This window comes from Melanerpes formicivorus, unplaced genomic scaffold (assembly GCF_026170545.1).
Source record: "Melanerpes formicivorus ecotype bairdi unplaced genomic scaffold, bMelFor1.0.p_v2 SCAF_5, whole genome shotgun sequence".
NCBI lineage: Eukaryota > Metazoa > Chordata > Aves > Piciformes > Picidae > Melanerpes > Melanerpes formicivorus.
In genome coordinates this window covers 19,213,196-19,229,865 of record NW_027142357.1, presented here as the reverse complement: position 1 = coordinate 19,229,865, position 16,670 = coordinate 19,213,196, and the positions used below count along the sequence as shown (strand labels likewise).

Sequence of the window (16,670 nt, the reverse complement as noted above, 5' to 3'; positions counted from 1 at the left end):
CTTCTACAAGGCCTCTGACATGGTCCCCCACAACATACTTCTAAGTTGCAGAAGAATGGATTCTTCAGATAGACTATTCAGTGAGTTAACAAATTGGCTGGATGGTTACATCCAGAAGGTAGTGGTCAACTGTTTGATGTTCAGATGGAGATGGGTGACAAATGGTGTCCCTCAGGGGTCTATACTGGGACTACTGCTGTTTAATATCTTCATCGGTGATAGAGACAGTGGCATCGAGTGCAGCCTCAGCAGCTTTGCAGATGACACCAAGCTGAGTGGTGCAGTTAATATGCCAGAGGGACCTGGACAAACTGAAGAAGTAGGCCCAGGTGAACCTCATGAGGTTCAACAAGGCCAAGTGCAAGGTCCTGCACCTGGGTCAGAACAGTCTTCATTATCAACAAAGGCTGGGGGATGAGGTGACAGAAGGCAGCTCTACAGAAACAGACTTGGAGGAAGTGGTGCACAAGAAGCTGGACATGAGCCAACAATGCACACCTGCAGCCCAGAAGGCCAGTCACATGCTGGGCTGTATCAAAAGAAGAGTGGCCAGAAGATCAAAAGAAGTGATTCTGCCATGCTACTCCATTCTGGTGAGATCTCACCTGGAGTACTGTATCCAGCTCTGAGGCCCCCAACACAAGGACATGGACCTGATGGAAAGGGTCTAAAGCAGGGCCACAAAAATTATCTGATGACTAGAGCACCTCTCCTGCAAAAGCAGGCTGAGAGTGTTGGGGTTGTTCAACCTGAAGAGAAGGCTCCAGGGAGACCTTATGGTGGCCTACCAGAAAGCCGTGGAAGGACTATTAGCAATAGGACAAGGGGCAATAGGTAGGTTTAGACTGGATATTAGGAAGAAGTTTTCTACTGGGAGGGTGGCAGAAAGTTGGAACAGGTTGCCCAGGGAAGTGATGGAGGCCCCATCCCAGGAGACATCCAAGGTCAGGCTTGATAAGACTGAGCAACCTGATATATAGTTGGGGATGTCCCTGCTTACTGCAGGAGAGTTGGACTAGATGACCCTCTAGAAGTCCCTTCTAACCCAGTGCATTCAATGATTCTATGAAATACAGACCAAAGATGCATTGTACTTCTAAACAGCAAGAGTAATTAATCCCCAGCACAGCTAATGAAATTTACAGAAGTTTAGCTAGAAAAATATTTAATACAGATTACTTTTCCCCTCATAAAAGATACATTCTCTTTTAGCCACCTTGTGAGAAAGTGAGATATGCAAGAGATTAATCTAATTAATTATTAGTATTCCATCTGGCCTCCCAAATAGAGAGAACTATTGGAGGGAAAGAGTAGTTATAACCAGTTAAACTGTGCTGCAGCAAACCCTATTTCTTGTGTGCATACCAATTTCCTTGTTAATGCAAGGTGCAGGGTCTGCATCCTGCCCAGTCCTTCCATTTATGGCTTTCCTTGCACATTTTCTCACTTCTGTTTAGCAGAGCCTCAGCTTTCTGCTTTTCTTGGAGGTTTTCTAGCAACTTAAAGGAGGCTGAAGTGACAAAGAACTTATTGTAAAAACAATGTTTAGAATGAGGCATTTTTAAAGAACAATTAAGACAAATTTTACAGTTTTTTAGGAACCATCTAGAGCATGTTTTCCAGTTATGTTAAGAGCTTAAATAAGCTGTAGCAGCTGGGTGCATGAAAGAACAAGTCAAGTACTGCATCAACTGGAGCGACAATGAGCTCCTCTGTGGTACAAAACAATGTCTAATCTCTTACAATTCCCTTGCTCACTGACTTTAATGAAAATACAATGGGAGAAGTAATGGATTTAGAACTAGTGCATTATCCCTTCTTCTATTCAATACTTTCTAAACAGAGCCAGTACAAGCTGTACATGATATAAGATTTACTCAGAGCTAGATGCCAATAGTGTTTATGAACCTCAGCAAGTACTTTCACCCAAAACATTCTCCCAAGTATTCCAGGCAACATGATTCATGCCAATGATCCCCAAATTCTCCTGTGTGGGTTGTCCTTCAGGGTTCTAAAGCATGATACATAAATTATATAGTCACTTGTAGCTTCTCAAAGAAGAAACCAGGCAAGAATACAGAAAGCAATCTGTCCACAAGTGATTATTTCTGGCAGTTCAGAAACTCAGAACAGGGAAATTGCACTGAAAAGTGCACATATAAAACATTTACCATTGAGTTCCATTAAACTCACCTTAATGCACTAGTCTACACACCCTTATTTGCAAATAAATCTCATGTGAAAATGCTTTTTTTTTTCCTAGATATGAATTAAGCCAACTGAAAGAGATGTCTTTGTCAGAATACAACTATTTATATCTAACTGGACTTGTGCAAAGATGTGACACTGTCCCACATGACATCTGGGTCACCAAATTAGAAAAGCATGGACTTGAGGGGTGGACATTCAATGGATACGGAATTGGCTGGACAGATGCAGTCAGAGAGTTGTGGTCAACAGCTCAATGACCAAACGCAGACCAGAGTTCCCCAGGCACTGGTACCGGAATCAGTCTCCTTTAACATCTTTGTCAGCAATATGGACAGTGGCATTGAGTGCACCCTCAGCAAATTTGCAGATGACACTAAGCTGTGTGGTCCAGGTGACATGCTGGAAGGAAAGGATACCATCCTAGTGGGACCTGGACAGGCTTGACAGGTGGGGCCAAGCTAACCTCATGAAGTTCAACAAGGCTAAGTGCAAGGTCCAACACTTAGGTCAGGGCAATCCCAATCACAGACATAGGCTGGGCAAGGAATGGCTCAAGGGCATTCTCAAGAAGGAGCACTTGGGTGCATCAGCTGATGAAAAACTCAATGTGAGCTAGCAATGTGCACTTGCAGCCCAGAAAGCCAACTCTGTCCTTGGCTGTAACAAAAGAAGTGTGACCAGCAGTACGAGGGAAGTGATTCTGTCCCTCTACTCTGCTTTGCTGAGACCCCACCTGGAGTACTACATGCAGTTCTGGTGACTCCAGCAGAAGAGGGACACTGACCTGCTAGAGTGAATCCACAGGAGGGCCACCAAGATGATCAGAGGGCTGGAGCACCTCACCTATGAAGACAGGCTGTAAGAGCTGGGCTCTTCAGTCTGGAGAAGAAAAAGCTTTGGGCAGAGCCTTGTAGCAGCCTTCCAGTACCTGAAAGGGGCCTACACTAATTAAAAATTACACCATGGCTTCAGCTTGGATCTAGACATATTCAGACATTATTTACAGAAGAAATTACCTTAAGCCACTGTTTAAATCCATACATAATAGAATAGACCTTTGAGATCAAGTCCAACCTATCAGTCAACACTATCGAATCAACTAAATCATGCAACCAAAGCCCCATCCAGTCTCTTCCTAAACACTTGCAGTGCCAGTGATGGTGACTCCACCATCTCCTTGGGCAGCCCATTCCAGTGGCCATCTTCTGTGAAGAACTTCTTCCTAACATCCAGACTAAACCTTCTCTGGTGCAGCTTGAAACTGCGTCAACAGCAGAATGATCTCCCTGCTCCTGCTGGCCACACTGTTCCTGATACAGGCCAGGATGCCATTGGCCTTCTTGGCCACCTGGGCACACTGCTGGCTCATGTTCAGCTTACTATCAACCAGTACCCCCAGGTCCCTTTCTGCCTGGCCACTCTCCAGCCACTCTGACCCCAGCCTGTAGCACTGCATGGGGGGGTTGTGGCCAATGTGTAGAACCCAGCACTTAGATGTGTTAAATCTCATGCCCTTGGACTCTGCCCATCTGTCCAGCCTGTCAAGGTCCCTCTGAAGAGCTCTCCTACCCTTTAACAGATCAACTCCTGCCCCCAGCTTGGTGTCATCTGCAAATTTACTGATGATGGACTCAATCCCCTCATCCAGATCATCAGTAAAGATACTGAACAGGATGGGGCCCAGCACTGATCCCTGGGGGACACCACTGGTGACTAGCTGCCAGCTGGATGTGGCACCATTCACCACCACTCTCTGGGCTCGGCCCTCCAGCCAGTTCCTAACCCAGCACAGAGTGCTGCTGTCCAAGCCACAGGCTGACAGCTTGGCCAGGAGTTTGCTGTGGGGGAGTGTCAAAGGCCTTGCTGAAGTCCAGGTAAACTACATCCACAGCCTTCCCCATATCCACCAGGCGGGTCACCTGATCATAGGAGATCAGGTTGGTCAGGCAGGACCTGCCCTTCCTGAATCCATGCTGGCTGGGCCTGATCCCTTGGCCATCCTGTAAGTGCTCTGTGATTGCACTCAAGGTGACCTGTTCCATAATCTTGCCCAGCACTGAGGTCAGGCTGACAGGCCTGACTTGGCTCCTCCATCTGGCCCTTCTTGTGGATGGGCATCACTTGGGCCAGCTTCCAGTCATCTGGGACCTCTGCAGTGAGCCAGGACTGTTGAAAAATGATGGAGAGTGGCTTGGCCAGCTCCTCTGCCAGCTCTCTCAGCACCCTAGGATGGATCCCATCCGGCCCCATGGACTTGTGGGGATCCAAGTGGCTAAGCAGGTCTCTAACTACTTCCTCCTGGATTACAGGGGAACTATACAGTTCCCTGACTCCATCTGCCAGCTCAGGAGGCCAGTCATCTGGAAGACAACCTATCCTGCTATTAAAAATTGAGGCAAAGAAGGTGTTAAGTACCTCTGCCTTTTCCTCATCTTTTGTTACAATACTCCCTTCCATATCCACCAAGGCGTGGAGGTTGTCCTTGCCCCTCTTCTTGCCATTAATAGATTTGTAGAAGGATTTTTTGTTGTCCTTCACAGCAGTGGCCAGTCTAAGCTCTAATTGGGCTTTTGTCTCTCTAATTTTTTTCCTACATGACCTAGCAACATCCTTAAACATTCCATGGGTTACCTCTTCTTCTTGCAAAGATGATACACCCTCTTTTTTACCCTTAATTCACTCAGAAGCTCATTGCCCATCCAGGCTGGGCATCTGCCCAGTGGCTCATCTTCCAGCACACTGGCACAGACTGCTCCTGTGCCTTCAAGAATTCTTTCTTGAAGTAGGTCCAGCCCTCCTGGACCACTTTGTTTTTAAGGGCTGTTTCCCAAGGTACCTTCTGAGTTAGTTCCTTGAGTAACCTAAAGTCTGCCCTCCGGAAGTCCAGAGTGGAGGTTTTCTTGGTGCCCCTTTTAGCTTGACTGCATATTGAAAACTCAATTATCTCATGGTCACTGGACCCCATACAGCCTCCAACCACCACATCTCCCACCAGCCCTTCTCTGTTTATAAAAAGAAGGTCAAGCAAAGCCTTACCCCTGGTAGGCTCACACAGCAGCTGGGATAAGAAGCTATCCTCCATATCCTCCAAGAGCAGCCTTGACATAAAGTATTTAAGCACTGACTTTGTCTACTGATAATATCAAAAGGAATCCAAAGGTGTATTTACACATTAAGTACTTTTATGTTAAGCTTTACTACTAATTCACAAACATCTGCCATTAATATTTTCCTGTTACAAACAGAATGCTCTCCAGAATGAACTTCAATTTCCTCTAAATACCACATTAAGCACAGTAAATGGTCCACTACAGATTTTACTCATAATTATATGCATTAAGAATATAAATATTTCCTTGATTCCCTATGATTTAACATTTAAGTTACTAATTGTAACTGCCATCAGCAGAAAATACTTCAACGATGTACACATACACTGCTTCTTTCCTTCCATCTCCAGTGGAACAAACCAGCCTCAAACTTGCCTCACAAAAGGAGACCAAAGAAATTGGAAAAAAACACCAGCCCATTGCTGTATTTATCTTCAATTTGGAACGAAAGAAAAGGTGAAAATTCCCAACTGACATCATCAGTTAAAGGAAATAAGAGTTCATCCATCCGTGAGAACTCTGGCAAGCACTTGCAGCACGAGGTCAGCAAATTCTCCTCAATACCATCCTATTTATGAGAATATGGCAGGAAGGAAAGATTTTCACCCTGTTTTCACCTAGTACATATTGGTAATGAGAAGAAACTAAATGTATCAGCTCTCTGCTGTTTGTGAAGTATCTCTCACACTGTATCAGTAATTTTAAATGAACAAAACCCATATTTCGAACATTTACTGTATCATTGGGACAAGACCAAGATATTAAATGAAAGGGAGGAGACAGGAAGGAACTAAAGCTACCCGAAGTATCATTAGGAAGATGTTTTGCTTTTACATATATGCTGACTGATACTTGTACTCTATGCCTATGGTCATCATATCAATTATTAGTTCACTGCCAATCACAGTAACAAAATAAAGCTATATGCCTCTCTTGTAATTTAAATATGCACTAGATGGTTCTGGTATCATTACTGTAATAATGAATTCATAACTGTCCTTCTCATAATTGCCATTACTTTTGCTCTTACAAAATGTGTTTGATGTGAAAAACTAATCTCATTTTTAAATTGAGACTTTACCAGAATTTGGGTTTCTCACAGGACTTGTAAAAGCACTCCTTACAGCTGAAAACTGGAAGTTCAAATGCAGTGAACATGATCCTTACCTACTCTAAGTGTCACCTTTCAACACAAAATTGGAAGCACAAGCACTGTAGACGTTGATACTGACCTGAAGATTTTCTCTTTGTATCACTAGAATCAATAATTTGTGTGAAGTCAACTATAAATAACATTCTTGTGGTCAGATCTATAGATCTTAATACCATTACCATTAAGAATTATTCTGTGATGGAATTCATGATTCAGTACAATAAACAAGGGCTAAAGGAATAGCTTTCTGTTGCAGGGGGTCAGTCTCTAAGGACAACAACTGAATCATGTACGAAGGGTAATAGAAGAGAATCCTGCAATAACATTCACTTAACTATATTGCATTGTATTAACTTCAAGGCTTTTGCCTCCATGACTGAAAAATCCTGTAAAGTAAAATTTGCATTGTTTAAACAAGCTTTAACGTTTGTACATTTTCAACTGTAAATTCATACACTGAATTTTACATTGAAATCTCCTGCTACTCAAAATTATATATGAATAATAAACTAATAGTTAAGTTTAACTTAGTATTTTTTTCATGTCTCTGCAGATACCAGCAGCATCAGACAGATTTAAAACCCAAAAATCAAAATTACTCTGCTTTCTGAAACTATTTTCATGCATGCAAATAACAGAAATATTTTTAGTCTATACTGCCTTTTCAGAAAGTTACAGCCAAAATAATATTTAAAGGTACACTGAGTCTGAAAGAATAGTAGCCTTAATAAAAGCCAAGAGTCACTGCCAAGAAGGCAGTGGAACACTTGCAAAACAGACAAAAATATACATGAAAAGCCTGTGGTAACATTCCATGTTGCTAATCTTGGACCATATTGTGTCATTGATTTGTAAGCAGAACTTGAAAATTATTTCATTGATGGCTCTTTAACAGCAGTTGGCTACTTTATTTCTGCAGACAGGGGATTGAGAAATCAATTCTTTGAAAGGCAGGACAAACAGTTAACACTGTATTCAATTGCAAAGACAGGTCACTGCACAAAGGTGAACTTACCAACTGTACACAATGTAGGCTTATGCCAAGAAAAAAATTATAATTAACAAGACAGAACACAGGTGTGAGAAGGTGGGCAAGCAAATAAAAATCCCAGATTTAAAAGCTGTCAACCAATAGGCAGATGGTTTCTTTTTTTTTTTTTCTCCCTCTAAACCTTTTGGAGATTTCAGATAATATTGAGTTAGAGTTGTGAAGACTTACTGATAACAAGAAACCTCTAAACCAGACAATTCATATTTATGAAATAGGAAGAATGACTTCTACTTTCAATTAGGTTCCATGAAACACAATGAAATCCCCTTTGATGCTTCAGGAGTCACAGGGAGATTACAGCTTCTCTGAAGTCAGTAACTTTTCCTTAGCTTTCATACTGGGGTTATTTGTTATATTCCACAAACTACCGAAGGAGAAACACACTTGACTAAGATAAATATTATTTCTTTTCTTTCCTCACGGTTTTCTTCTTTCCCTAACCTTATATAGTGTTCTTCCTCAACAAATCTCAAAGTGCTCTCAAAAAACATGGAAACAAACAACAAAATGCAATTCAAGTACTAGATGCTTTTGTTCAGCAGAACAGTGAAAGGTCTGAAAGTGATACAGGAAAGAAAGCTTACAACATGTTTATCTGAATGAACCACAGAACTTTCACATCTCTCAACCACTTAAAACTCTTAAATTCAAGTGCCTTTCCCTTAAATTATTCCCAAAAGGATGGGAAAAAGGAAAACAATGAAAAAGACAGCAACTAAAATTTTAACAAAGCAATGATAAGAGCCATTTGTTGCAGACCTCCGCTATGGAAAGAACAGAATATTAGCAATGGCTACGCATTACAATGGTAAATAACTTTAAAAGGGGATAGTTGAGAAGTCATTCCCTGACTCTTCCTGTCCCCTCCTCCCCATTTTTGAATGCAAACTGTTTGAAGAAGGAAAGTATTAATCCTAGTCTATACTGTCTCTTAGTGACTTTTCTGCCCTGGAAAGAGAAACCCTCGAACAGTAGCAGCAAACTGAATGGGAACAACATTGCAAATTGTACTGGACAAGAAAATACCTCTGCCCAACAAGCTAACTGCAAAACGCAACAGATTTGGGAAGCACAGAATGATCAAATAGCTAAAATACATTCCTATTATTTGGCTACTGCTTTATGAAGGCATAATTTTCAATTGTTTGGGGGTTTCTTTTGACAGTCCTGTACGGTTTCTCTCCTTGACCCACAAATCACTTAACACAGTTAATTACACAGTATACTATACAAATGCAACCATAGGCCTTCTCTGAAACACAGTACACTAAAGGAAAAGAGCCAAGTAAACTACAGAGGAATACCTCTCTACCAGGTGACTGAACATCTAAATAAACCCATCTTGTGGTGGGATAACCCCAAGAATTACCGTTGCCATCTTACAATATATTTGCAGAAGCTGTGTAACTAGGTCTAGGGACTGATTTACCAGGAAAATAAAAACAAACAGGCAAAGCTTTCACAAGCCTTTACCACAAAAAAAGGGCCATTTTACTGAGGTATACTGTCTACCTTACAATCCAAGCATATAATCCACAAAGGAAGCCAAGCAAGAGGATTCAAAAGCAGCAGGATTCACAGATATGATGCCCTACAGCACTTCCCCAAAGAGATTCCCTAGCGACTGTAATTCCTACATGCAGCCTTTGTCTCAGGGGGAGCATTAATTTGCACTTCTCCATTCTGTTCAGCCAGCCCTTTCCATGAAACAAAGGAATTTCATGCCTTTGAAACCTCTATGGTTGTTGAGGAACTCAGCTGAGACTGGTCAAGTGTAACAGTTACTGAGAACAGAACTGGTGGACTAACACAACTTCAAGAACCTGGCATTTCCTGGGCATGTGTTCACAGAGAATAGAAACCCCCAAGGAATGAGAGGAAGTGTAAGGTACAAACACAAGATGATAAAGTCACTTTGACAACTGAACTACAGATTAAGTAATAATTGAGAGGGAAAAGGCAAAGAGAAGGATGTGAAACTGAAGCTGGGAAATGCAGAGAAAGAAGAGAGAAAATGGTGTAACTACTTTTAATTTTTAAGCATAACTATTCTCTTTCCATACTGATACACTGCTGTAAAAATTAGAGAACGTGCTTTGTATACCACATGAAGTATTTAACAGAAGATTAATAAAATAAAGAAAAATTAATAACTGGACTGTCAAAGTGTAGCAGACTCAAAAGGGAAACAGCAGTAAAATCTTCATTTACAAAAATATCCTTTGAAGTTGATAGTTATTATGCATCTCTAATTTACAAAGAAACACTACTACTACCCTGTGATAATTATGTTCATTTAAATAGCTTTCCATAACGTTTTAGAAGTAATTTCAACTATGCAGTCTTTGTTTAATATGCATTAAAAGACACACAATGCAACCACATCAAGAAAGCATATTCGTTTGGTGGCTACAGGAATGCTAGGATCAAGATCAGACATCACAGCAAGACTACCTCAGAGGTGACTGCTAGACTTCAAACTACAAGTAAACACTGATCTAAGTTTGACAAAGCATTGGAGATTCTCATATAACGTGTCAGCAAGAAATATAACTGTTATATGTACAAATCACAGTTAGCTTTATCAGTGATATCTTACACAGCAAATAATTTTAACTTTTTACCTCATAATAATAATTACTTTAAAATACACAAAAATAGTAATAGTGTTTCATATTACACATGTGGAAGACCAATAGCAAATCCCAAAACCATGAATATTTCACTTCAATATAGAGAGTACTTAATTACCTACTTTTGTATGTCATGTACTTACATATTCAGGTTTTAATTTCTTGTCTCCTCCTCTTACAGCTACTTTTTCAAGCTTGTCTATGCTCTGCATGATAAGCTCCTCATCTTTAAGTCTAAGTTCCTCGTGTATTATTTCAATGTCACGAACAGGATCTACACTTCCTTCAACGTGAGTGATATCATCATCTTCAAATGCTCCTAAAACAAAAGAACATTTATATTATATATTAAGCTAAATAGATAAATAGTTACAACACACTATTAAGAATCACAGGAGTTTAACAGGTGAAGTCAGTAGTCTGTCATACTGCCCATATACATCTGTCATCTGCAGTATTTCAGACCATATTGTTTTAGACACATCCACTCCAGAATCTCGAGCTTTATATGGATACGTACAAAGCGTAGCACTTTTGAATTTTAGTAAAGCACTTAACACATCTTTAAGAGTTTCCTCTAAATATAACCAGCCTGGAGTTCTTTCCTGAAAATAGGTACCACTGTAATTAGCAGCAGCAAACACAGTAGCTAAATCGAACATCACAGAACATTTTAATACATGCAGTAATGACTAGAAGACTTGTGGAAAGAAAATCTTACCAATTACCCTGGCAGCCCTCACTAGCCATGCAATTCTATGCAGTAAGAAAAAAAAAAAAAGAAGTTCTAGACAAAGAATTCTGAAGTTCTAAATGACTCTCAGTGTTTCCAAGGGAAACAGGGATTAGGAAAAAAAAAGCCTGAAATCATCTGGCAGACCTTGTCCCTGTTTCAATCTACTTTATCACTGTGGTTCTGACGGTGATTAGATAATGAACCACTCAGACACACAATTTACACAGCAGCTAATTTCATCGGCCTGATTTGAGGGTATGGTTTTTAGGGGGCTATCAAAGAAGCAGATGAAGGTGCATTTGTCATATGTGAGTGACAACCATTCATACTATCTGAACAAAATGGTGCTGGCCCTTATTAGAAACACATGCTATTATCACATATTTAAAGTGCAGTTGAAGCCATAATTTCAAATTGCCAACTGGAAACATAAGGGTAAAACAACCAGATATTACTGAAGCATGTGTGCTGACTTCATGCCCTTCTGAAGACAGTCTGGCAACATAATTCAGCTAGGATTTAAATTACCAGATAAGCAGCATCACCAAAAAATCCCAAACCCTCACATCTCCACAAAATCCATACATACTTTAAAAAAAAAAAAATCCACTATTAAAACCAGTCTATTACTTATTCCTGGATCAATTTGCAGAGTATTTGCATGCCTATCCGCTAACATTAAAGATATGCTTGAGAAATCAACCACAAAAATAATTTTATTTTAACATTACCAAGATAAAGGTCAACTGATTTTCACAGGGAAAAAAAGCCAAGGCCTTTCTCGTACTAAGACTGGAAAGAGGGTATACTACAAACAATTCCTTAGAGATAGAAAGTCTGGGTTCCTTGCTGTCATGCTTAATTCCTCAAATGTACTGAAAACAATAGCTTTGGCAATAAAGACTCTACATCAAAACACAAAGTACACAAGTTCAAAATGATGCTGACAGTCAAATGTCTGCGAAGTCTTTAAAACAGTAGCTACCAGAAGTTCCATCCTCTCCCATGGGCTGTCTCTCTCTAAAGATCCTCAATGAGCTTCCTTGCTTCAAGGGGAGGGGGTGGAAACAAGCCACACAACAAACAAGCCCCCACCCCTTCTGAAAAAAAAACACACCAAAACCCCACAACACTTCTTCAATAGATTCAACTCTGATGCTGGTCACAATGGGAGAGCAGACTGTGCTGGCAAATGGAAATTCACCACACTAATGCATACCAATATTAGGCAATTAAGGAAGAGCTAAGTGTAGCCTTCACCTCACATAAATGCCTATCTGTACACTGCACTTGATGGGACATGGGCTCCACAGATGAACAAATGCTAGAAAATAATTTTAAAGCTTTGTGCTGATTTACAAGGAAAATATAGAATTAAAAGGGGGGGCAAGTAGCAAGATGTTACCATACAGACCAAAGAAAAGTCTACCTGCCCAGCCTTTTCAACAGTACTCAAGCAGCCATAAAAGAAGTGTCCACTACCATCTATCTACCATCTTTCAGGCTGGGTATCCATGACTTTAAAAAACAACAAAGAACCCCCAGACTGTTAGAACCAGGAGAAATGCCCTGTAATTATAAAGATTTTGCATTTAGAACATAAAATGATACAACTTGTTTCAGTCCTAAGAATGAAGTTTTTCTGACAAATTAGTCCCAACACAGCTTATATACATTTTTCCCCTTTTCAACAACAGTAAAATACTTCAGCAACTTTCTTGATTTATTCATAGCTTTCCATTTCTTTTCACAAAAAAAATCCAGTTCTTCACTCATTTGAAACAAATTCAGTATAATTCCACCTTTATAGAACTGAGTCTACATATTTCACCGCTGCTCTCCTCATAGTCCACTGACCACTTCAACCCATGAAGACTTAACATTCTGCTGGTTTACTTCAACTCTCATCTCCTACTTATGTCAGCACCCATGCTGCAGCTTATTTAGGCAACATCAATGACAGGAGGCCCATATCTGGCAACAACAGGCAGTTGCTTAGTCATAAAAGGAGACTCTCTACTGAGCTGATGGTTTCCCATTCAAGGCAGTAATTTAGCCTTCTGTCCCTTCCTCACTTGGTTACTTGACTCTTCTCATGGAACAAATCAACACTAGTTGCATATTTGCACAGGGGCAAGCAAAGCTCAAAGGCTCTGTTTTTAAATATAGCAAACAGGGGACAGAGTAACATCTTTGTCCAGTGAAAGATAGTGCACCTGTACAATGAACAAGATGGACAAGGTGGACACAAGCCATGAACCATGAGTAAGGAGTAGCATATGTAGTTGATATTGAGTACTGTGTAGAAAAGCAGTCTGTGGAAAAATATGCTGAAAAGGAAGAAGGTCAGAGAACTGGGAGGTAGCTCTTGAAACGCAAGATGACAGGAAACAAAGAAGAATTTCCATTTTCTGAAGGAAAATCAGTTAGTTGATTGATCTGTAGCTCTGTGAAAACAGCAAAAGAAAAATAAACCTTGACAAAAAGATGATACTAGCTTGGTTGATAGGGTTCACCGATTTCCAACAGAATCTGGGAGTAAAAATATTGGGGAGAGGAAGTATTGAGCATGGATTTAGGAAGAGCAGGTCCTGCCTGACCAACCTGATCAACTTCTACGATCAGATGACCCGCCTGGTGAATGTGGGAAAGGCTGTGGATGTAGTCTACCTGGACTTCAGCAAGGCCTTTGACACTGTCCCCCACAGCAAACTCCTGGCCAAGCTGTCAGCCTGTGGCTTGGACAGCAGCACTCTGTGCTGGGTTAGGAACTGGCTGGAGGACCAAGCCCAGATAATGGTAGTGAATGGTGCCACATCCAGCTGGCAGCTAGTCACCAGTGGTGTCCCCCAGGGATCAGTGCTGGGCCCCATCCTGTTCAGTATCTTTATTGATGATCTGGATGAGGGGATTGAGTCCATCATCAGTAAATTTGCAGATGACACCAAGCTGGGGGCAGGTGTTGATCTGTTAAAGGGTAGGAGAGCTCTTCAGAGGGACCTTGACAGGCTGGACAGATGGGCAGAGTCCAAGGGCATGAGATTTAACGCATCTAAGTGCTGGGTTCTACACATTGGCCACACCCCCCCCATGCAGTGCTACAGGCTGGGCAGTGCTATGACCAGGCAGAAAGGGACCTGGGGGTACTGGTTGATAGTAAGCTGAACATGAGCCAGCAGTGTGCCCAGGTGGCCAAGAAGGCCAATGGCATCCTGGCCTGCATCAGAAATAGCAAGTCAACATCTTTCCTAAACTGAGGGGCCCAGAACTGGACACAGGACTCAAGGTGTGGCCTAACCAGTCCTGAGTACAGGGGCACAATGACTTCCCTGCTCCTGCTGACCACACTATTCTTGATGCAGGCCAGGATGCCATTGGCCTTCTTGGCCACCTGGGCACACTGCTGGCTCATGTTCAGCCAGCTGTCAACCAGTACCCCCAGGTCCCTTTCTGTTTGGCTGCTCTTCAGCCACTCTGACCCCAGCCCGTAGTGCTGCATGGGGTTGTTGTGACCAAAGTACCACATCCAGCACTTGGACTTTTTGAATGTCATCATGTTGGACTCTGTGCATCTGTCCAGCCAGTAAAGGTCCCTCTGGAGAGCTCTTCTACCCTCTTAACAGATCAACATCTGCTCGCAACTTGGTGCTTTTCATTGTCTTTCACAGAAGTGGCCAGTTTAAGTTCTAACTGGGCTTTTGACTCTCTAATTTTTCTCCTACATGACCTAACAACATCCTTAAACTTACCATGAGTTGCCTCCCCCCCCCTTTCCAAAGGTGATATAGCCTCTTTTTTTCCCCCTTAATTCCTTCAAGAGCTGTTTGCTCATCCAGACTGGTCGCCTGCCCCGCCAGCTCATCTTCCGGCACGTGGGCACAGCCTGTTCCTGTGCCTTCAAGAGATCATGTTTGAAGTAGGTCCAACCGACCTGGACCCCTTGGTACTTAAGGGCTGCTACCCAGGGTACTTTCTGAATAAGTTGCTTAAAAAAGTTGAAGTTTGCCCTCCGGAAGTCCAAAGTGAGGGTTCTCTTTGCTGCTACTCCCTATTGCCCTGCATATTGAAAACCACTCTCTCATGATCGCTGAACCCTAGACAGCCTCCTACCATCACATCTCCCACCAGCCCTTCTCTATCTGAGAACAGCAGGACAAGCAGAGCCTGACCCCTGGTAGGCTCACTTAACAGCTGCATCAGGAGAATATACATACATGAAATAGACTGACTCAAGAATCTCCCTAAAGAAGCATTTGTTTGTCAACAACTAAGCTATGCATACAGCAATACCAGAAGGTCAACTAGGAAAGCCTTATCAGTAATTTCATCATTTAAAAAACAGATTATGACTTCTCAGGTGTCACATTTCCCACCAGAGGCAAAACTTGTTTTTATCAGAAGTTAGTCAAAAGGCAGTTGAACAAAATCCACTTCTCTTTTTTTGATATTTTAAGTATCCTGGCTATAAACCTTTTTTTCAAACAATCTCCCAGAAAACACTAATGGATTTGCACTCCAGCTTGAAGGATACACCCCTGCTATTTTCTGTAGTGTAAAAGAACAAAGACTACAGAGTTTGAAACATCAAGCTTGCTGTAAGTAAACAAACCTGCTGTGGTAAATTCCCATAATGTTTTAGTGACATGCAGATACTGCTACTAACACAAGGCAAGTATTTAGATAAAAAATAGTAAACCAAAGAGCAGCAGAAATCATTTTGCCATCTATCAGCACCATTTTACCTTGAATGACTGGAAATGAGGAGCTTGGAAATTATCACTGCAACATCCAGCTCCCTCTTCTGTCACCAGTGGACCCAAACTTAAAGGATTCTTCTGTTGCAGAGAAAGATTTACCTTTGGCTAAGCACTTTATCTAGGCTGTTTGTGTTCAAATGTGGTGGGTCAAAAAACATTGAAAGGCAGCATTAAAAAAAAGTGATGGTTGCTTCTACAGTCAGCTTTCAAGTGATAGCAAATAAAAAAGATCTAGAAAATTAAATGAGTGGCTGGAAAATATTTGAGACCTGATCCTGATTTCTCCCTGAGGAAGAGCAGAACTAACTGTCTGGCAGGTCTTGATGGCATAGAAACTACAAATTTTCTTTACATGAAAAAGCAAATAAAGATGTATTTACTACTGCAGTAAAAAATGCCACATTTAAAATGGTATCATCTAATAGCATGCATGTTTCTTCCCATTTCTTTCAAGAATCAGCTTCAAAATTCTTTGACAAAATTTATCTCTCAGCCTCCAGAGATTTTTGCATTGCTTATGTTATACCTGTCAAGATCTGATGACTGTATGTTATGTATTCATCTGAACAGAACCACTACACTTAGTTACAGGCTATCATCAACCAATTCATTCTCTTGCTAAAATCAAGTCATCCAATTACTCCTTGACTAATCAAGGCTGTTTTGGCTTTTTCTTTTTTCAAAAGGTACTCAACAGCATAAACAGTTCACTTACAAGAAATGGAAAGGGGCTAATCAGCAGAATTATTGTTTTGCTGCCACAATTTGCAGTATTTAAATGTAGCTGCTGATTGGACTGGAAGTTTTATGATATAGCATATAAAACTAGTTTGACACAAAAACGAAGCTGCCTATAGCCTAAACTTCATTGTTTTTAGCTGCTCTAAGCTGCCATTAAGATGCTAAGAATCGAATCAAAATACTACTACTAGGCTTAACTTATTCTACTCCTAATTGCAATTATGGAAATTAAAGAATATCTTCAAAATTAATTTATATTTGATGTATCAGTTGCTTCA

At 41.1% G+C, this 16,670-nt stretch overlaps 1 protein-coding gene across 1 annotated transcript in view; it reads right to left on the bottom strand.

Annotated features, from left to right (window-relative positions):
• The window catches only part of OLA1 (Obg like ATPase 1), a 101,381-nt gene that overhangs the window by 43,118 nt on the left and 41,593 nt on the right, over positions 1-16,670 (bottom strand). Inside the window, exon 5 of the mRNA XM_068138556.1 lies at positions 10,302-10,477. Coding sequence (XP_067994657.1) covers positions 10,302-10,477 — 176 coding nt within the window. The remainder of the gene's footprint in view (positions 1-10,301; positions 10,478-16,670) is intronic.